Here is a 23672-nt window from a genome sequence, read left to right as displayed (position 1 = left end):
ATTTTTTTTTAAGAAAACAAGCAGTAAAGGAATAATGAGTAAATGAAAAGAGTAAATGAGTTTAAAAGGGAAAAGTTTTTTTTTTTTTTTAAGAACAGAATTAGAATAGAGAGTGCTGGAGTTAGAGGGTCAAATAAAGATGGAAGAGATGGGTTTTTAGTCGATTAAAGATGGCTAAACTGCTTGGATTGAGTTGGGCAGCTCATTCCACCAGCGGTTGCCTAAGAGTCTGTGAAAGTGATTTTGTGCTGCTTTGGTATTGCACAATAAAGCGATGTTCACTAAGAACTCAAGCCTCTAGACAGCACAGAAGTCTGAAATAATGAATTTAGGTTAAGGGGTGCAGAGCCATTGGTGGTAATTTAATGGGAAAACAAGATTTGTTTCTTGTTTTAATTTTTTTTTGATAAATATTTCAAAGGCAAGACTTAAAAGGAATAGTTCACCCTAAATTAAAATTTGCTAAAACATTGCTCACCCTCAGGCCATCCAAGATATAGATGAGTTTATGTATTCATTGCAATAGATTTGAAGAAATGTAGCATCCCTTGCTCACCAGTGGATCCTCTGCAGTGAATGGGTGCCGTCAAAGTGAGAGACCAAACAGCTGCTAAAAACATCTCAATAATCCATAAACAGTCCACATAACTCCAATCCATCAATTAATAATCTTAGATAATGTTCAGAACTGTAGTCGCTTGAAAACTGTGCTTATTGTGCATATTTCTATCCTGGTTAAGATTAGACTTTTTCACTGGAGCAAACAATATTAAGGACAGAGGACTCATATTTTTAGCCGGAAGCAATGGTTTTAAGTTAAAAATGTCTTAATAATGGATTAATTTTATTACAAACACACATCTTTTCACTTCACAAGACTTTGTGGACTGGAGTCATGTGGATTATTGTGATGTTTTTATCAGCTGTTTGGACTCTTGTTCTGACGGCACCCATTCACTGCAGAGGATCCACTGGTGAGCAAGTGATGTAATGCTACATTTCTCCAAATCTGTTCTGAATTAAGAAACAAACTCATTAAACATCTTTACTTGAACGGAAAGTACAGTGAAGAAATATTCCTGTTTGTCTTTGAAGACAAAATGTCTTTTTAATTGATGTCATTAACAATGCATATATTAATGGTCATATCTTCAGCAAGATGTAAACCGAGTTATAGACTGATAATGGATTCACGGTGGATTCTGAATCATTATGTACTGTTTGTACAACAATAGCCATTTTAATTGCATGACACTTGCAAATCCAACTTCTTCCCAGGAATGACACTTAAGATCAAGCATATCTACGAGAAAACAAAACTACAGAAATAATCATGTAAAAAGCTTTTTTTTTCTTTTTTAAATGAACATCATTCAGAAAGCCCAACAGCTTGTTTTCGTCGTCCGTGATAATGTTACACTCCTAGTCTTGGATCATCTTGACGTCTCTGTGCTTCTGCCAAAGGAATCTCTCTCTCTCCCCACACTGTTCATTGTTCTTCAGAAGAACGTTTAAACCTCCTGAGGGGGAAATTCAGCGCAGCTGCAGTTTGTGATGAGGGCGCGTTTGTTGCTTTTGTACGCAGAGAGCTCAATGGAGTGCTGCGTCATGTCAAAGCAAACTGGCATCTCCGTGGCTCTCCACCTCAACGCTGCTAGAAAAATACTCCTCCCTCCCGGTCATTCCTTCTGTCTTTGATGGGCAAACGCTGCCCGACACTCGCCACCCTTTCCCAACAAGTAAACACAGCAATGTCAAACCAACATTTTGTTTGTGCAAAGGCAACATTTTGTTTATGAGAATATATCAACAATAAAACATAAAGCAACAACTAAACAAACTGTCTCAGCCAAAAATGAAAAACAAACAAACAAAGGTACAATAGTGCAATTTTTAAGTTTTTGATTCCCCCTCCTCCTTGGCTAGTAGCGGCTCCGTCTCGTGTTGCTCTTGCTTGAGTTTGCTCGGTCCTCACGCAAAAGCTGGTCCCAGCGCTGGCACACACAGAAAACATTAGACACTTCCCATTGCCCTCTGCATCAGAGGCCTCTTTCCATATGCTCAGTCAAAGACTCTACAGTCTTAGATTTAATGTCAGCAGGTCAAAGACATACAGCACACAAAAGAATGACATTTTATTCTAAGTTTTGCAGAAGAAAAACATATATTCTTGCTAGAGTGTGTGCGTGTATATAAATTACATAAATTCAGTATTTTATATATTGGCAATCATAAAAAATATAGACAACATCTGTCTATTAACACAAGTATTTGGAGACGCAAAAATAAGTTTGTTGAGTATAGAACTGTTCATACTTTAAATCAAAGACAAAGTTTGTAGAAGAAAAAAATATTTCTTTACTAGATATGATGGCCACAATAAATCAATAAGGACAGATTTGTATATATGTGATTTGCATATGTGAATATCTAAAAATATATTTTTTGCATGTTTACATGTTACATATAAGTATTTGGAGACTTAAAAATACATTAATGTTATTATATTCATTTCTCTATTATATAAAAACCAGGTGTGTTCGTTTTGAGATAAAACTGTTCTTTTTTATTTTTTTATTAAAGAAAACCAAGTATTTGGATACTTTTTGGTAGTTAAACGGTAGGAACCTGTGTGAACTTCAGGAGAACTGACTTCATACTTCCACGAAAAATCACCTTAAGACCAGTTGATCAAAAGTCACTCGAGAAAACTGGCTCATAGACGTTTCATCAAGCATCATTACTTTGCAGCTGCTGCTTGATTTGATATTTTACTTCTAATGCAATGATATTTAGATATTTTAAGTAACGTTTAGCTATTTTAAGAATAAAGTATCTAAATGCTTTCTGGGGCCACTGTAATTTAGTGAGTACTATTTCCTACCTTCACTTTCCGGCCCATTTTGTCTTTCCACTTTTGTGCGATGGATCCATCAAGGAGCAGCAGTCTGTGAGAGAAATGATTTATGAGAACAGGAATATAATCCACGAATATCCTCATCACATAAATCAGGCCTTACCTGGACCTTTCCTCATTTTCATAACCCATGATGATATATTCCTCATTGGCTGTTAGCGGAGGACACAGACACCCAGAGTTATAATAAAGAGTGACGGTGTCCCGAGGGATGTTGACCAGAGAAGACTTCAGGACGTCTTTGACCTCCACGATGGCGCTCAGGTCATGATTTCTCGTCTTGATCTCTTTCACTCTTGCCCGGATGACTGCAAAGAGAAACAATGAACGCTTGCCCTGTTTTAAGGATTCCACTTTGAGTACTTCGAGTTTTATGAGAATGTGTAAAGAAATACAAAGCAAACAAAAAGAGCATTTCGAGACTGTTGAGAACTTCACACAAGGTAAACTGTAAAATAAGACCTTACCATAATTGTAATTGTTCTTCGAATATGTCTTTTGAACAAGTTTCACAGACTTGCATTTGCACCGATCTGAAAAAGTTGAGATATGTATGTTTAGAATTTTTAGGCATAACTCAAGTTAATCTATAATGTTATTTTTGTATTTTTTCTTTTTGTATTATCTAAACAGCAGAATAGACTGTAAAGCACTTTGCTATGTCAATTTAAACATATTTGCGCATTAATTATGCACACAAACAAAACTAAAAAACATAATAAATCTTATGACACTAAAAAAGCATACCATTAGCTCCTTTGCAGTTGGCATTATGTGAATCCATCGGGAAGTCTGGATTTCCTTCTGCACAAGAACCAGAACTGAGATTAATGTTCAAACTGGATTTCATTTATGCGTTTCAGAAATATTTAATCATTCCCAAAGTAATAAAACATTCACTCACCAGGGTTACATTTTGAAGCGTCTTGATAGTAAGGATTATCTTTAGGGAAGAAAAGTTTTAAAAAGGATCATTCTAACAGAATTTAATTGATGTTAATGATTGCAGGTATTAGAATAAATATACCATACATACTATAAATTAGCTATAACTAACGTATATCAATTCATGTGAAAGTAGCAACTTTGGATACTGACATGATTGTCAAAAGTGCCCCAAAAAGACACATTTTATTATAATAATATAATATAATAATAATTATTCACTATCGTATATAAGTATAATATAAAATGGCCCAATTTTTGCTACTGAGATTATCAAGTGTTCTAATCTACCTGAATTCATACCATATAATAGTACTAATGATGATAAAAAATTATCACACACTTTACATATAAACATATCACACACTATATGCATAGTCAACAATAAAATCTATATCTATGCTATATAAGTAATTGTATATAGGGTAAATTTGCACAAATTGGGCCACTTTCTGACACTAATATGACTGTCAAAAGTACCCAAAAAATACACTTTGCATTTTAATATGATATAATATACCATGCCATAATTAATCACTACAGTGTATAAAAGTCATACAAATTTTGACTTACTGAGATTATTAAGTGTTCCAGTCTACCTGAATTCATGCCATATAATAATAATGATAACATATAAACATATTAAACATTATATGCAAAGACTACAATACAATCTGCATCTATATCATAAGCAATTTTATATAGGGTAAATCTGCACAAATTGGGTCACTTTTTTCACTGTCAAAAGAATCCCAATTTACCTGAATTGTCCCTATAGTATTAATAATAAATAAGTGACAAAAATCCGTGATAAATGCGTGATAAATGCATGAGTAACCTGGCCCCTCCGCCTTGACTATGGCCTCAGGTGAGATGCAGACTCCTCGGTCGTAGACGGGCAGCTCCTCGCAGGCCAGACTCTCCGGCCAGGTATGATTGTACTTCTTCATGACCGGCTCACAGCCGCACTTGGCCCGCTCGCACACGGACTTGCAGGGCTTGATAGGGTCGTGCTGGAAGTCGATGGTGCATATGGGCGCGTACATGGCGCACAGGAAGAACAGCAGGTCCGGGCTGCACTGGGTGCCCAGGAGCCCCTCGAACTGCTCGATGGCGAGCACGGCGTTGGCCTGCGTGCTGTGATGGAGGTGGTTGGGCATCTTGGTCATGTTCCACGGCATGGACCTGCACATGGGGATGCGGATGGCCTCGCAGGACGCGGCCGCGGTGCCTCGGGGGATCTCCAGCAGACAGGCGATGGCCAGGGTGCAGATGAACATCTCGTAGGAAAACATGTTTTTGGTGATAAAAAATAAAATAAAAAAATACACATGTGAGAGACGACGCTATTTAAAATTCACTAAGGGCATGCGGAGATCTTCTGGAGACTCTTGCGCGTATAATCCCCCCAAAACAGAGTTCCTCAAACCAACTTCAGCATACTGAAGTATTGCACCAGACACAGAGAACAAAAGCTCGTTTTTTTTTTTTAATTCTCGGTGAAATGGTGGTGTGAAAAAAAAAGAAAAAAGAAAGAAAGAAAAGAAATGGTCTCCAGGAAATGGGTTCGTCGCTTCAGGAGCGTGCTGCTGAACTGATCTCTCCTCCAGCACCCGCTGACAGAAAGAGACTGGAAGCAGCTGGAGGAGGAGGATTTAGAGGAGGTGGGCTGGGGACATAAAGCAGCCCACCTCCACCACCTCCAACATCACTTCAGTCTCCTGTTGCGCCCTCAAACACAAGACCTCTGCCGTAAAACACTTCAAGACAAAAGCGCTGTTTGAATAAGTAAAATAGTACATATAGTATATTTATATTAAATAAGTACTTCTTCATTTTCACAATTCACAGTCTAGGCTATACGTAGTGCCACAATCAATCAATCAATCAATCAATCAATCAATAATTAAATAAACGTTTTCCAAATAAGCATAAGTCAAGCTGCCTTACCAAACAGGACCACACGGAGACGCCAAAGACCACTGAAGCTCTTGTCTTGACCCGACTGGATACATTCAGAATCACTAAACTTCTACCTCAGCCAGCCCAGCGTCCATTATAAAACATTCGTGCTTTTAACCCAAATAAACAATGTAAAGAATAATGTACTGACATCTGGGCATGAGTCACTATTCTTCTCACAATCGCTGAGTGAATCGGCTGTTTTCTCTGTATTAGCGCTGCTTTGTACAACTGTTTGAATTCGCTTACTGGATTTTTGGAGTTTATCGGTTTACATTAATGATCAGAAGAATCTGCTTCTTCAATTTTTTCGTTTTTTTTTTTCGTTACAATGTACTGATTCAAATTGGCATTTAATTATTAATCAACTTATCCTGACTTCCTCTTGCACCTCACCCAATTTGGTTGAAAGGATAACATTAGCCTATAGTGAAAAACATCCTCACATTATTTTATTGTGTGGAAAATTCATTTAAATTATCCATCTTTCTAAAGAAGCTGACACAAGAATATGGATTTATCAATGTTTTACTATTGCGTTATACGTGTATATGGAGTTGTTTTATGCATTTTTTGTGATTACAAATAAATGAAGCAGCCTCGACTGAACAAGTAGCCCGTTTTATCAATTTATATGAAATAAACACTTTATTTGGATTTAGCATCACTGATGCGTACTTCTGACACAAAGTAATAAACTACTGTCACTGTAACTTTTTTTTTTTTTTAATTCGTAAATCATTGGTAAAGAATCGATGCTGGAGACTTTTTATGGTCGAGACTTCTGTCAAGTTCGTTTTGCGATTGTAAATTAAAGACTACAACTACCATAAGAATGTCAGGTTATGTTCTTGACGAATCAGACATCGGTTTGTAGTCTTTATGTAGAAAATTGTTGGCGTCTTACGTTTAGCGGCATTTGAAGAATGACTATGCACTTTAAGTCTCCTCAAGAAATGTTAACTACACACTCTATTAATTTACTCATAACTCGAACAACTGCTAGACTAAAAACCCATTAGAAATGACTAAGGGAACTCGAGAGTCAAGTGCTAATTCTCTTCTGGGGTTTAGGACCATAAACAGCTCTATTAGGCAAATTCATGAAGTGATATCCTTCCACCAGAGGATATAATCACTGAAATAATGCCGCAATGAACCACAAAATATCAATATGCTGTGAGAGCCAGAGACATTAATCTAGAACAGCTATGTAGCAAATCGTTTGCATGGGCTCAATTATGCAGTTACACGTGGAGAAATATGTTTTTGTTTCAGCAGCAACAAAAAATTAGGCTTTAACTATATACCTAAAAGGGTCAGGTACAACTCAAATGTGAAGTTAAAACAGAGTGGAAACAAAAATGTACAAACAAGTCCATAGAAGTAAATCTAGTCTTTTAAAAACAACTGCACAGTGTGCCCTTTGGCTCAGTTCATGTGAGAAGATTTAGATGAGCAGCCTCCCATCAAAGAAGTTCAGCAATGTTCCTGTCAGCTTGGACTAAAAACAGAATAATAAAAATGCTGTATATAGAAGCCATTTTTCATATTCCCACATAATAGTGTCAAAATTACACATGCAACCCGTTAAAAAGGGTTCCCACACTTCTTGACAAATGAATTTTCCATGAAGCTGCAGGTGACCTCTAGATGAGGACTTTAAATAAAAATATAAATACTTTAGACAAATATGTGTATTGGTTTGACTGAATTATTGAAATTAATCGACTCGCAAAGACAATTAACAGTTATTTCCAGATTTTTCTTGACTATCAGAACTACTTTGCATCACTAAACAGCATTAAAGTGGACCAGTCAAACTGCATTTGACCTGATGTTTATTCATGTTATGGAAGATACATTGTTGTCATTTCCAAAAAATCCCGAACATATAAAACCGGTTAAGGGAGAGGAGGGGAGAAAACAACTGATAAACATTCAATAAATACGTAAGAATGTTTATTGTAGCTCACAGACAGGTACAATGGAGTGTCAATGAAAGTTAGTTAAAAAATTATACTATGCTTTGTACAAACAACACTAGGTTGCTTTAATAACATGTAGTTATGCACAATTCTGCCATTTCAATCCAAATGAGATGCTGTTATATCTATTAATTTGGCAAGTATGTCAAAGTAACACAAAGTGTAGTGGAAATAAAAGTAAATTCACAGAAAGAGAAAGAGAGAGAAAAAAGCACACAGTAACCCAACACAGATTAGATCTAGAACATCAAAAAAAGAATCACTGTTTCATAGAGGCATCTGTTATCGTAACAAGCATTTAGCACGATGTAGAGTTTTTAATAATTCACCCTTGCCCTCCCCCCATGTCCCATCACACACACACAATTAACTATTTAATGTGTTTGTTTCCATGTCTAACCATTGCAAATTAAAACACAAACCAAAAAAAGGTCAAATGATACTTAGTGTCACTAGTCCCAGGGATCAAACTCAATTATTTTAAGTGTTCAACAAACAAATCATTTCCCCCCCTCTTTATGCAGTGTCATAAAACTTTTGATCCCATTAAAAGTCTTGAACTGGTAAGACTATAACATCGGAGAATCCTACAGAGGACTGAAGTATCCGCCCCTCCAGTGCTCTACGCATGGGAACTCTTACGCGGAAGACACAGACTGCTTGTACACGGCGTGGTAGGCATTCCGGAGCAGGACATACGGGAAGCAGGATTCCAAGAGGTCCATGGTGAGGAATGGGGATTCTTGAACGATCTAGACCAAAACAATCACGTTCAGAGTCAGAACAGATGACAGGGTGATGGGATCGGGAAGTTCGTGGGCGCTTTCTGATAAAAACCCCCTTCTTGCTTTCCATGACACTTTAATTCAACACATCATGCAGATTGTGCTTCAAAGAGTGAAAAATCCCAGGGACAAATCCCCCGCAAGCCTTGCAGATCAAAAGAGCTGCGTGACTCTCAAACACAAACAACAGAATCAGTCCTTAGCACATTTCCCGGTCATTACACGATTATGGACAAAAAAAGATGGAAAAATTGAGAAATAGTGTGCCCCAAAGCAGTTGGTTTGGTTCTTTTATGTATTTTGCCCATTCATTTTCTCCATAGGGAGCTCAAAACATTCTTCAATTCTAAGCATTGAACCAAACCATTCCACTCTCAGAACAATCACATTAATACTGCAGTTAGTTAAAAGCAATAAAAAGACAGACAATTCTAATTTATGGGGAAATTGACTATTTATACCAAAAAAAGCATTGTGAAGTTATGACTGACTTTACTTTAGTTACATTAGTTCCTGTTAAATAATTTAAGTTTACTGCAAAACATTATATATTATAGTTCGGGATCTGTAAGGTTTTTAATGTTTTTTAAAGAAGTTATATATATATTAGGGCTGGGATAAACGATTATTTTTTAAACGATTAATCTAGCGATTATTTTTTCGATGCATCGATTAATCTAACGATTAATTTTTCCGGACCGATTTGATTTCGATTATCTCCCCATTAATTGACTACTAACAATTTATACATGTTGATTTACATATCTGAATGAAAAAAACATGAATTCCTTAACATTGCAATATATGTTTATTGCTCTTAAAATTACAAAATAAAAGACTGACTAAGAATGCATTACTTTGCACTTGTATAGAGATAGCATTCAATAAAACCTTGAAGCCTTGAAAACACATTGCTTACTGAAACAAGCTTACTGAACACATAGGGCCTAGCTTACTGAAAAAAAGTTCTTCTTTCAGATGAAAATAACAACAACTTGATGTCTAGCATTCAATAAAAAATTTCACCCAAAATACTTGTTTAGAGCAATTGAAAGAATACAGTAACCAATGTAAACTTTAGGGCTTTAAGCTAATACAGAGAGTGCTTTTCAAAAAATAAAAAATAAAAAATTAACAGTGGGAGTCAGCAGCCTGTCATGGAGAAAAAAAAAATCTCAGAATGCTCCACGTGAAACTTTGGCGTTCCGCCCTTTTTCTATCTTGTCTAATGATTTTGGTTAATATTCACGAGGGGTGGGGGAAGAGAGAGAGAGAGAGGGAGCGCTCGTGTAGTTTGAAGACTGTGAGTGAAACTGCGCGTGAAACTTTGGTGTTTCGTCCTTTTTCTATCGTGTTTAATGATTTTGATTTTGCACAAGGGAGAGAGAGAGCAAGAAGCGCTCGTGTTGTTTGAAGACTAAAGCCGCTTGTCCACCAGCGTCGGATCAATTTTTGTTCCGACGCGACGCCTGTGACGTTTTCGCTGCTTGGGGGCGGAATCTGTGGGCTGGACATTGTACGGACGTCATTTGTGAAGTTTTGGAGGGAAAAATACTTTTTTATCATTTTGCAATGGATCGACGACGAAGACTCGCTATCAGGAACCGGGTGGTCAGCATTGCGGTGTTGTACCTGCTTTGAATATGAAACCATAGCAACGGCCATACACAAATTCTCGCCGCCGAGTTTCCATTGGCTGCTGCCCCGCGTTTTGACGCTCTCATTTGCATAAAGTATCCCCTGAGATACTTTTTTGACACGCTGCTGTTGACCAAATCGACGCGACCCATCATGCTTTGCGGGGCGTTTTTGCTGCCTGACGTAGTTCCATAGGAAATGAATGGGCTTTGACGTCGCGTCAGAAATCGAGACGCTGGTGGACAAGCGGCTTGAGTGCGCGCGCAGCCGGGGCTCTCTCTCGTACTCTCTCTCTCGCTCTGTCACTGTCACTCACCGATCAAATAAGGCTTTGACACCCGCCAAAAAAAAAGATCAATGCAGAAAAACCCCTGGATTGGTTATATAACGTTGGACAGAATGTTGATCCGGCCATCGCGTATATTCAGCGCACATAAACGTTTTGCAAACGTTTTTTAGAGAAATAAAAACTGGTCGACGAATCGATATGCATATTTTGCGTCGACGTCATCGATGACCTCGACGCGTTGTCCCAGCCCTAATAAATATATATATATATATATATATATATATATACACATATATACATATATATATACATATATACATACACATATATACATATATATATATACATATATATATACACACACATATATATATATATATATAAGGATGTGTTAAGATTTTGCATAAATGCTGTTCTTTCTTTACTTTTTATTCATCAAAGAATTAAAGAAAAAATGATCAAAGGTTCCAAAAAAATTTACTGTAATTTACTGACACTGTAATTTCCAATTTTCTTAAAATAGCCAGTTTAACTTTTTTTTTTTTTGAAAATTTGAAACCGGATACTTTCTCAGAAGTATATACAGTATGTCATATATAATGAAAAATCTCATAACATACAAGTCTGTCTTAAGAAGTTCTGTCTACAGAGAATATTAATGCACAGCATTCTGAATTGCTGTGAGGTGTGGATTCACTCACCATGTCCAGGAGCAGGTAAACAGACTCCCTGTTCCGTGTAGTGGTTTTATCCGTCTCCTGTCCAATCTTCAGCAGGCTGGAGGAGGCGAGCTGTGGGAGACGATTACAGAGTTTTATTAAGCTGCAGAAATGGAGCGTTTATTGTCGACATGTTGACATAAATGGCATGTTGTGGAGTTTAGAACAATTACAGTTAATACTGTCACTTACGGCGAGGAACTCTTTGAGGCGATCCTCTATGCTGCCCTTGTGGATAGTGAACAGAGCAGCGGCAATCTGGTTTATCGCTTTAGCCAGACAGTGAATGTTGTTGCAGTGACCTTAAAAGTTTTATAGAGAGTTAACACACACATGATAAATGCCACGCGCGTTAAAACGCAGTTCAAACAGCACAGATGTAATCTGATTCCATCCGCAGCGGTTTAGCACGAGTCTGAAATTTAAAAATTGGTACCTTCTATTGCGGGACTGTACTGTGACATCACATTGCTGGCCAGGGTGGGCATGGAAACAGCCACGAAGACCATCAACAGGCAGGCGATCTTGTACTCCTCCTCCGGGCTAATATTTTCTGTTACAAACAGAGAAATTACTTCATGAATGTTCCTTTAGGTAACTCCGTGATGTGCTGCCATTGTGAGATTGCATTTCTCCCTCTGGACAGTGTCCGAAAATCTGCGCAAGAGCCAAGAAAAATGGCAGTAATGTCCAAAAATGAACTCTTATTTATGTTATCAGCGCAACAGCATTTGGGAGTGATTCAATCAAGTCTGGTTTGAGTCGATTCGCTATTTAGATAGTAAACAGAAGACGTTTGGATTTAACCATCAGGGGAATAGAACAAAAATATCGGCGCTGGCCAAGAGGCCCTGGAGGGTCTGGGCTGCCCTGAGAAAATGAAAGCTGTTCACCGGAGAGCTGTGCTCAGGTCTGGAGAACGGCTGTGTGGAATGAGGTATGTTTAAGTGCACAAGGCTCTTCTCAGGAAGCCGATTCCTCGATTGGGCTCTAATGCCTGATGAGGGTTTGATAAGCAAAACTGGACAAATGCATCTCAAAACAGCTGGGCTAGAGAAGCTACTTTGAAACTGGCTTCACAAAGTACAAAGATGCACATCATTGCACAATCATTGGTTACAAAAGGTAAAAAAATGTTAAGACCAGTGCAATTTTACATATGCTACCATTTATTACTTTTTTTTTGGTGGAAACAAAAATACTTAAATTTTACTGCGATAATATATTTCAATTAATATACCGTATTTTTCGGACTATAAGTCGCACCCGAGTATAAGTCGCATCAGTCCAAAAATACGTCATGATGAGGAAAAAAACATAAGTCGCACTGGACTATAAGTCGCATTTATTTAGAACCAAGAACCAAAAGAAAACATTACCGTCTACAGCCACGAGAGGGCGCTCTATGTTGCTCAGTGGTAGACTACAGGAGCACTGAGCAGCATAGAGCGCCCTCTTGTGGCTGTAGATGGTAATGTTTTCTCTTAGTTCATTTCTCTTGGTTCATGTCAAATTATTTTTGATAAATAAGTTGCACCTGACTATAAGTCGCAGGACCAGCCAAACTATGAGAAAAAGTGTGACTTATTGTCCGGAAAATACGGTAGTATAATATAGTATTAATCCACACATTTGAATAGTAAAAGAAGACATTTTTAATATTAAGTTTAAAAAAATAACAACAGTTAATATGCTTGAAGAACAGAACTCCATAATTTATAGTACATAAACAACATTTATACGACCAAGTATAACAAAAATGCCTTGCATAGACTTAGTAAATTTTTTTTTTTATTATTCAGTTAGCTGAAACAACCTGTCCAAATGAACTAATTCATTAAAACGGAGTTTGATTATCGCCTCAGTTTGCATGTCTGTAAAGCTGAATTGTAATTCAGTGTGACCAAAAGAAAGAAAGAAAGAAAGAAAGAAAGAAAGAAAAAAAAAAGGTTGCAGCATTTATAAATCATGTAGCATTATTTTGTCACATTACACTGTTAAAAGAAAATAGTAATTAAGGGCAAAGTGGTGATGTTTCGAATTTTTAAAAAGGGTCATTTTTGTTTAGAAGTGCCACTTTTCAACATTGAAAATGACACTCATGAGACAGATCTCCTATGCACAGATATATATATATATTTTAATTATTTTTAACTCTTGAGGTTGTGGTTAAGATGTTAAGACGTTTAAAGCTTTCATGTGAAATCATTCACCACAGAAATAAGGAGACATGGTAAACTGATACTGTGACCAAAGTGAACATGGGTGTGGATGTAATGTATGTTTCTGAGTGTGTATTATAGTGTGAGGTTACACCGTAATCACAGTGCAAGCGAGCATCCTAACGCTGCAGTACTTGACCTGATCTAAACCATGTGATAGCACTTAACACAAACCAAACCTTTTTTACAGCCAGCTAACTTGCATCCAAGGTCTTAATACAGGGATTTCTGGTAAATCATTTGGCATGAAATGGCCTTTAGATTTGTGCACTTTGGCAAAAGAATTCCTGTTCAACTTTTCTTTCAAGTATGTGCAAACCGACGTCACACTTTGTTAACTACCTATTTTGTAGAAAATGCTGATGAAAGCTGTATTAAGAAAGTGGACTCACGGTGTTCTAACAAATCTAGAACAAAACCACCTGATGCGTATCGGCACATCGGCTAAATCTGCACTTTCTTAAGAGGCCAAAACCAAAGAACTTCCAGTTACGCAGTTTGATTTTCCTCTGACTCGGAAAAAAACTGAGCCAGTTTATATTTTGATGCCAAAAAGTGACATCTGGGTTCGGAATGGACTGATGCGCATTACCATCTTGAATGGTCTTAAATAACCTACCAGACTTCTGGGAGGAAAGAGCCACTACCAGAGCAGGGTCGATCTCGCAGGGCAGGCCTGCCGCAGAAGACAGCTCGTAAACGTTCATGGCAACCTGAGAAAAGGCAGAATTTCAGGTCCGGCGGCCCATCGTTACTGCTGACGGCAAGTCTGAACGTCACCTACCTTCATGTCAGTTTCACGAGGAATGTGGTCTTTGAAGTCTTCCACGGAGCTCACCAGGAAGGGAATGTGGCAGGACAGCACCTGGAGTAAAGGACACATCTGTGATTAGAGCTCATCTGGGCAACGACGTCTTCGAACAAAGGAGCAGTTAACAGATTTTTTTTTGGGGTCATTTACTCAGCCTCACTTCATTCCAAAACTGTATTATTTTATTTCTTCCTTCAAACACAAAAATCTGAAAAGTGTCTGAGCTGCTATTTTCCTTACAATACAATGGGACAGTGATTTACACCAACAAGCTTTGAAAACCACAAAAAAAACAGTCTATATGACTTATGCACAACATTCAAAGTCTTAGAATGTCATATACATATTTATGAATAATGTTTGTCAGTAAATTTCAATGATCGTTTACTGAGAATCTTTTACTGTAGCTCTCTTTCACACTTACGTGTATTCAAACGTGTCACTTAATAACAAAACTAAGTTTTTCATTAATATTTTTCTATAATTACATCTAATATTACAATATTTTAAATTCAACAACAAAAAAAGATTTTTAAATTGGTTAGTTTTAGTTAATGACAACACTGATTTAAATACATGAGAATGCAAATGAGATTTGACAGCTGCAGAAGCTTTTTTCATTGCACAAAGACATTGCATGACTTCAGAAGATATGGAATATAGTGCACAAGTCATATGGACAACTTGTCTTTTCTTCTTTTTGGAGCTTGGCAGTACAAATAGTACAAAAAAATAAAATAAAAGCTAATTTAGGATTGAATTGGCTATTTCAAGCTCTATCATTGCAGTAAGAAGGTGTTTCTGTTGAACAGTCCACAAGATGTCAAATAAAGTGCATGCATCCATAAAGTGTGCCACACATGTTTCCGGGGGGTGAATAAAGGCCTCCTGTAGTGAATCCATGTGTTTTCATAAGAAAAACATCCATATTTCAAACATAATAAACACTTTTCTATCACTTCCACTATTTGTCATATGCGGAAGGCGTTCCAGCTGATAACGTAAGATGTCGGCGTTGCGTAATTATTGACAAATGCAGAGAGAGAACAAAACTAAACATTGGAAAAATGTCAGAGGATTTCAATATAAACCAAGAGGAGACTGGTTTTCCTTTGCTAAAGTAAGGAAATTTAGCTTTCTTTGCTCCTTTTAACAAAATCGTGAGACTAGCATTCCTCAGAGGCGCGTGAGCTGCTCATACATCCTACATCAATCGCTAGAATGACTATTGCATGACAGATACCAGGAGAGAGAGAGAGAAAAGTGTTTATTACATTTAAAATATGGATATTGTTCTAATGAAAACGCATGGATTTGCTACAGGATGCCTATGTTCACCCCCTGGAGGATGCATGTACTTTATTTGCCGACTTGTGGACAGTTGAACAGAAACACCTGCTTACTGCAATGTTTGAGCTTGGAATAGCCAGGACAATTTTTAATACAACTCCGATATGATTCGTCTGAAACAAGAAAGTCATATACACCTAGGATGCCCCGAGGGTGACTAAAACAGAGGACAATTTTAATTTTTTGGGTGAACTAACCCTTTAATCTGAAACTATGTCCATGTGTTATGAAAAAAAAAGACAGACGTCTGGATAACAACTCACATCTCTGAGAGCTTCCTGAGCCAGAGAGCGGAACGACAAAATCACGCCGATGATGGTCATCCGTTTCAGCACGCTGTCAACCGCTACAGAAATAGAAGACGAGTCATATTAATAACTTGCAAAAATATGCCATTTTCTTCCTTCAGAACCACTAAAAATAGGTCTGCAGGTGGAGTGTATATGGGCCACATTCCTCAGACGGGATTTTTAAACTCCTGCTAACATTTGAGCTCAGTAATCTGTCTGTATGAGGACAAGCCATAACAAATAGCTCAAACAGCTCTGTGTTAAAGGGCCTGTCTGCAGCTAAGGGGGGCGGTGGGTGTTATTACAGCTCATACCATGACATTCCAAACAGCTACTGTCTAATACAGAGCTTCTCAACCTGTGGTACATGGACATGGCTGGAAACTTTCAATATTTACAACAGCTAAATTGCCATTTTGATATTTTTGGAGTTTATTGGTCATTTCTGACCTTGTCACACAATATTAATACAGCTTTGTGCATGACTAAAATTATGTCAATATGTGAGCCACTTTGATAAGAAGACATACAAAGCAAACAAATGCAGTTTCCTTTGTTTTTACATGCTGTTCATGGGCAGATTGATCTCAACTAGATCGAAGATCAGCAGGGAGAAAAATAACATGAAACGTATTTGATATGCTACTACATTTAATATTAGATTCATTTAATATCAGAAGAATTCATAAGAAGTGTTTAAAGCATATAAGCAGATTAACATAATAATCATATGCAAATATAAACTACCGTTTTTTTTAAAGAAGTCTCTTATGCTCACCCATGCCACATTTATTTGTTAAAAAATACAGTTATATTGTTAAATATTTTTTTAAATAACCAATTCTACTTGAACATATTTTATAATGTAATATCTGTGTTGGTAAAGCTGCATTTTTGGCATCATTACTCCAGTCTTCAAACCATTCTAATATGCTGGTTTGCTGCTCAAAATAAACATTGCTTATTATCATTAATATTACAACAGTTATGCTGCTTAATATTTTTATGGAAATTGATCGTTTCTTTTCCAGGATGCACTTTGTTTTGTAATATAATAAATGTATTTTACTGTCAATTTACTATATTTTTATCAATTTATTGTGTCCTTGTAAAATCATGTTTTGTTTTTACAAATTTTACTGACCCCAACTTATGATTTTGGTATTATATATATAATTAAAAGTCCCACAACTGATACGCACATGAAAGCCGCTTGAAGAGTGCTGCCATATGGTCTGGCTTGTCGAAGCTGGTCCTCATCTGGGTCAGAACTTCCACATTGTCCACCACAAGTTTCTGTAAGGGCGTTTAAACACATTAAGTGTTTTATTATGCAAAAATGAAAAATTATGCAAACTGATCTGAAGCTGTCTGTACATCTTTCCAGAGGAGGACATCATAAGCTACATGCAACTTCAAAAGAAATTAACCCTTAAAGACCTAGAACATTTTTGGGGCGCCTGACACACCTGCATTTTTCTTTGTTTTTCAGACCTATTCTAGCAGCCAGCATCAAGTGCCATATATAGTTATAAACAGGAGAACTTACAGTTTAAGTTTAACTAATTTAAAGTCTCAATTTTCCTTTTGTTTTCTCTAAGAATGAATGAAATTACAGAATTTAAAAAAAATGCAAGCAACAGTTGGGTGTTTTTTAAAATTTACTTTTTAAGTGTACTCAAACAGAAACTCCTAAAGTTTGGATATTTTTCTTTAGAAAGTTGTGTCTGGGTGTATTACACTTACAAATAAAATTGTGTTTACATATACAATTCCCTAAGCAAGTTATAGCCATTTATTACAATATTGTTATTGTGCTTTTAAGTGAAAAACAGGCCTATTTCGTTAACTAACAATAGAGGTGTGTCCAAAAACATTTTAATGAGTAAAGAAAATGGAAAGAGTGTTATATGATAACAAAACCAAACAAGTTTTTTCTTCTTCTGAGAAATATATTTTCAATCTGAGTATGAACAATAAACACAAACTATGCAGCATATAGTAAAAACAATTGCACAAATTGTCTTCAACAATACAGTGCAATAACAGTGCAGATGATTCACAAACTACACACATAATAAGTGAGAAATATTCAGAGTGCCACAGAAAAAATAGTGCAAACTATCTTTATGAACTGAACAGCCTAATTTATAATGATTTACTTAGTATACATAATATACATAATATAAATGATTGATCCGTTGTCTGTAATCGGTGTCAGAATCGATTTTACCGGGACATCGCCTAGCGACCCAAGACATAAATCCCAGTGCTTTATCAGCTATATACCACGGTTTCATCCTTGTTTTTGATTTGTTTTATGTCAAATTATGTCAAAGTGCTTTTTCTGAGAGTTTTCTCATGCAAATGTGTTATTTTGTGTTTGTATTCATGCACTCACAACAGGCTTTACTTTCAAAGCAATATGTTAAGTAGTAGTTCAAAAGACTACTTATTGGTTTAATATGGGACAGTTTAAACCAATCTGGGCACGGGTGCGGGACTAAGCGTCAACAATCATTTCTGTTTGGCTCAGAGGAACGAAAGCATTGGTTTCTTCTGACGAATCAATGTTGTCAAAATGCAATTACGTAATTACGTACAGTACGGTGCCTCTGAATATCCAAATGAGATAAATAGGATATCTCCGAAACGTTTACATCACTTTTTAAAGCATTCAGATTGGCTTAGCGTTTCAAAAGTTATTAAACATGAAAGAATAACAGTTATTTTTAGCCGCGGGTGGCTGTCTCGGTCTTTGAGGGTTAAATTCTAATAACAGCATTTAATGTTGATTACAATGTTGATTACCAGAAAATAATTTTCATTTGAAAATCGAAACAAATGCTGTCGATTTAACTTAATTTTGAACCCAGAAAATTACTTTTAACACCTAAACAGAACAATCTTGAACAGTAGCGATTAAAGGCATGAAATCGCCTGAGACGGATACTGCGAAAAAACGCAATAGAACGAGTTTGCATGTCAACCACCGATTTGCGTAATTTGAGCTTTAAGAGAAAACATGTTCCGTGTTAAGTCCTTTGGTGAACATGGCGCAGAATAGAAATGCTAAATAAACCATTTCACTCCACAGCTGATTGTGGGTCAGATAGGAAACTTGGTTCTTTTTCTCCAAATTACTTTCAGCTGAAGGAGAGAGGTTTGCATGTTAGAACATCACCGACATGTGCCAAGCCTGTGTTCACACACTTGGGGGTGGTTGTTGCTCAAGAAACTTTCATAATACAGAGAGTTTCAATTACATTTGCAAACCTGCTGCCATTAATGAATGAAAAAAAAAAATGAAAAAAACAATATACAGATGAACCGCACAAGAAAAAAGCAGTCCATTCCTTAATCATTGTGTCAGGGAGTGCAAACAATACACCATTCAAACCTCATGGGGAAGCCTTTACCTTCAATGTAATCAAACTAGCATTTGATTCAGGTTTGATCACAGTTCCCGTTAATTCATCATTGCTGACAGTAACTCAGGGTGAGGGGAAGAGCTACCTAAACTCTGTTCCTGGAAAACAGGCCCACATGGAATCTGTGGCTGCAGTAATCCAAAGAAAGCTCTTCATATGTCCACACAATTGGAAAAAATCCAATCATTCGCAAGGTTTTACACAACCTCTTGTGTTTTTACATATTTGGATAATTTAATCATGTTTTACAAATATACTATTGTCAGCCACGTTTTAAGGTCATGAGCTTCAACACACTATACTATATATATATATATATATATATATATATATAAAGAATTTCATTTTTTCTTAAAAAAAAAAAAAAAACTTTTTCCTAAAGAATAATAATAATAAAATACATAAGCAAGCAAGTTATTAAAAAAGCCAAACTGATGTTATCAGATAAATAATTAAATACAAACATAATAAATAAATAAATAAATAAAAACATACTACCTAAATAAATTGTTAATAAATAATAATAAAAGAAAATAAAAAATCTTTTACACTAGCACTTTTGGTTCGATTGACGTCAGAGGTCGGTTTGTCTTTCAAGCTCAGGTGCGAATCGTACCAGAGTCTGGCGTACGGTTCATGTTAACTCCGGTACGGTTTGCTGCTGATGTGAACGCAATCAACGCAATCGCAGAAGTGAACTGCTATTAATGACGTATTACTTGATAAAATTGTGTTTGTGTTTCAGTCACGTTCGTCAGGAAAGTGTCAGGAACACAATTTTATCAAGTAATACGTCATTAATAGCAGTTCACTTCTGCGATTGCGTTGATTGCGTTGATGTGCTGCAAGCAGAAAGCTGTACGTCTCATTTCTGTTCGCCTTCAGCATTCTTAAAAAGCATATGCAGTACATTCGTTGTATTGTAAGTGCCGTTATGTATTGAAGCTTTGGAAACATAACCAATGGTTCAAAAACATAAATATATAAAAATAAAGAGAGCAACTATGCATTTTCTCCTGCGCTGTCATTACTAAGCAACGGGATAAATAGCTGCTGGCTTGATGACACAAACGAACCGTGGTTCGGACCCAAATAAAATAATATGAACACAGTCCAGTGGGGGCAGGGGGAGAGGGGAGCAATCACACTCGGGTTCAAACCAGGCAAACAAACCAAGTGTGAAAACACCCTAAGTAACTGTGGGAATCAAGACTAAAAAGAGGCTCTAAATGCTCTCAGGCAGTCTCCAACAGAGAACTGTGCTTCCGAAACTCTCTCAGAGGAAGGCAAAGAAGTCAGAACTGCGTGAAGCCAAATTATGTGACCTTTCACCTCAGAGTCCCTTATTGCTCACCTTGAGTTCAGCCACCTGGGAGGAGATGTGCCACATGAGGCTCTCGCTGAGGAACTTCATCCCGTACGGACCCAGCAGCTCAGACAGGGAACGCATTTCTGTGAGAAAAAGACAAGGGCTTTTAGACGTGCTATGACAGTTTGAGTGTGGATATAATCAAGTCCAGCTGAGGATTGTGTAATGTTTCTAAACAAGGAAACCCTTTATTCACAGTGTCTTTGTGGAGTGCTTTTTCTCCTCACCAGATATGTCAGAATACTCCTCTGCATTAAAGGTGAGTTCATTCTCTGTGGGCAAGTTGACGAAGGCCTTCATGGCAGGAAAGTAAGCGATGTGACCGTTGCTAACCTGCCGCAGTAGAGTCTCCAGATACCTGCACACAGATAAACACCAAACCAAATTTTATTATAAGACAAAGGGACCTCTTTATTAAGCTATTATTTTTTAAAGACTATTACAAAATATCACACAATTTTTCATGCATGTTTTAATTTAACTTGTGTGAACCTGTTATGTATCACCTAGTTTGCCAAAAACATGACATTATTTCAAATTATGTTTGAAAAACTAATTAAATTGCTAAAGTTTTATGCATTAATTTAATTTCAACCATTTTTCCTGCTGTAAATTGTATTACAGAAAAATTTAAGCAGACAACACAAAATGTCTGAAAAAAAAAAATGCAATTCATAAGGCCCTATTACTGTTAAAGTGTTCAAATTCTATGAATTATTATTAAATTAAGTTATATGAACTTAAATGTTTTTTAATTAATAAAATGTAAATTTAACCATAAAAAAATAGGGATGTAATGATCAACTACGAGCCGGTTGAAAATCAATTCAAATATGTGACGACTCAAATCTGTTGAGATGCTAGAAAATCACGATTAAATTAGTGTTAAGAATTTATATGAATGCATGTCTGAGGGGAACTTATGGTCTTTAGAAAAGTTTAGATGGAATTTTTTCTTTTCATCTTGCCTCTGTATAATGCATATTAAAGTTCATAAGTGCAGCACTGCTTTGTTTACAGCAGAAACCAAGGAAACGCTTTAAGCTCCACCCACTAGCAGAGAGTGAATCTGCGTCTCATTCAGCTTGTCTGCTGTTTCTGTTTCATGCTGATATTTGTTATGCATAGTTTTACAAAACTGAAATCAAACCATTCTTTTTTTTCAGCTTCAAATTTCAAAATTATACAATATAATTTAGATGAAAAACTGCTCATCTTTGGTTGAAACATGGTAAAAGGAAAATGCCACCGTTTTTAAATATTGCACTATGTTCTTCCCTCAACTTAGATGAGTTGATATTGTACCTCTCCAATCTCAGTGCGTGCACTCAAACGCTGTAGCGCACAGCGCCATTATGCTAGTGTTTAGCTTAGCACCATTCATTCCTTAGGATCCAAACAATGCTGAATTTAGAAGCAATAGATTCAACAAATTGACACCGCGAACCATGCAGCTTCTTTTTTATTTGATTTTTATTATCTTTTAAAGATGTATTATATAAAATAGGACGCTGCACTATGGCTAAAATTAGCACTTCCTCCATTTTTTAATTTCGGAAGAGAGAGGTCACACAGTGACATATCGATCTTCTACTGGCCACACGTCTTCAAGTGATGTGAATTCGCAGGTCAGAGTTTAACAAACTTGAACTTTGGAATGAAGCGAAATGCTGAATGGAAGTCAATGGAATGAAAAGTGCAACCCTTTAGGATTGCTTATTGTTGCATCCTATGTAGAATGCCCTAAATCAGTTACCTAAGAGGTTCTACTTCCATTAGGATGTCTTAAGGCCCTGATATACTTAAAATTAAATGGAAGAACAAACTGATATGATGTCATTCTGAACAATATTATGCCAAAACGAAAGTTCGTTTTGAGTTTGTTTCGGCAGTTTGATGGAATGGTTCTTTTGTATTGCAAACATGATACTTGACTCTGAACTGCTGCTAATCATTATTCTTTATTCTATAATATTCTTCCCACTGGTACCCGTCTCACACCTAAATACACCATCATTGCTTCTTTATTGTGTTTAGGGCATATGCGCGAGTGTTTCAACACGTTTACATTAATCTACACCCCGTCTCCAGCAGTGCAGGGGTGTTGGAATGTTCGTAAACAGTATACAGTCGCTCTGCCTTTTCAAACTTCCTTTTGCTCCCAAATGAAGAATGAAAACGAACTTTGTTTGAAGTATTTCAGGGGCTTTAGAAGGCAGCAGCCTATGCAGGCAGTATAGATGGTTTTGGAACAGAGCCATTCATTCTCACCAGTTGGTGTAGAGGCTGGTGATGGTTGGTTCTCCGTGGCTGTCGAGGTGTTGGGTCTGCTGCAACAGCACATTGTTGAACACTCTGGTGATGTCAATCTGCACATAATTCTCGATGGACTGCAGCACTGTCATGTAGGCCCGTACGCTGGTAAGCAGCTCTGATGGTTTGGCTATCTCCTGTGTGGCCTGGTTGTACATGGTCATCCCGACTATGGACCTGAGAGACAGTTACAGAAATGGTCAACAAGGACTGAATAACACAAATTAACTGCCCCCTACTGCACAATTGGTGCATGTAATGTTAAAGGAACAAACTGGATAATATTTTATCAAAATGCATCCTTCTCCACCTCAGCAAAAACATTTAAGCTGATGTAATCAAGACCAAGCAGCAAGAAAAAATTTAAATAAATGGATAAAATCCATTTCCTATCTTATGTAATTTTCAACGAATTGTTCAGTTTCACTCAGAAATAGTTTCCATCTGACAGTCATTAAACCCAACATGAAATACTGCTTGCATCCCATTAAGTAATAAAGCTAAATTATATAAATGATAAACAATCAGTGCTATTTTAGCATCACAGAGATACTATTATAATTTTCAATTAATATCTTGAATCTTTTTAGATTTTCTGTTTCATTAAAATGTTTGTTAATTATAATTGTTTACATATAATGTG

General features: G+C 36.7%; 2 protein-coding genes across 5 annotated transcripts in view; both read right to left on the bottom strand.

The window, feature by feature from the left end:
* Nucleotides 1-1922: 1922 nt before the first annotated feature.
* frzb (frizzled related protein) lies at nt 1923-5512 on the bottom strand. Its single transcript, XM_059500804.1, has 7 exons — nt 4701-5512; nt 3822-3860; nt 3665-3721; nt 3385-3450; nt 3021-3225; nt 2885-2948; nt 1923-1994 (listed from the first exon to the last, which is right to left on the bottom strand). Exons 1-7 carry the CDS (start codon nt 5155-5157, stop codon nt 1923-1925), a joined length of 960 nt encoding a protein of 319 aa, XP_059356787.1. The 5' UTR covers nt 5158-5512.
* A 2136-nt stretch (nt 5513-7648) lies between these two features.
* LOC132095483 (nck-associated protein 1-like) overlaps nt 7649-23672 on the bottom strand; it is a 52451-nt gene continuing 36427 nt past the window's right edge. For all 4 annotated transcript variants that reach the window (XM_059500533.1, XM_059500534.1, XM_059500535.1 and 1 more), the window contains 11 exons: nt 22988-23206; nt 20944-21074; nt 20702-20799; nt 17119-17212; nt 15890-15972; nt 14250-14330; nt 14085-14178; nt 11680-11796; nt 11436-11545; nt 11226-11315; nt 7649-8564 (listed from right to left, as the gene is read on the bottom strand). In XM_059500533.1, the coding sequence (XP_059356516.1) occupies nt 8451-8564; nt 11226-11315; nt 11436-11545; nt 11680-11796; nt 14085-14178; nt 14250-14330; nt 15890-15972; nt 17119-17212; nt 20702-20799; nt 20944-21074; nt 22988-23206 (1231 nt within the window). In that variant the 3' untranslated portion in view covers nt 7649-8450. The remainder of the gene's footprint in view (nt 8565-11225; nt 11316-11435; nt 11546-11679; nt 11797-14084; nt 14179-14249; nt 14331-15889; nt 15973-17118; nt 17213-20701; nt 20800-20943; nt 21075-22987; nt 23207-23672) is intronic.

This window comes from Carassius carassius, chromosome 19, assembly GCF_963082965.1.
Source record: "Carassius carassius chromosome 19, fCarCar2.1, whole genome shotgun sequence".
Classification (NCBI taxonomy): domain Eukaryota; kingdom Metazoa; phylum Chordata; class Actinopteri; order Cypriniformes; family Cyprinidae; genus Carassius; species Carassius carassius.
Note: the sequence above shows the minus strand (reverse complement) of the source record. Positions and strands in the feature narration are given on the sequence as shown.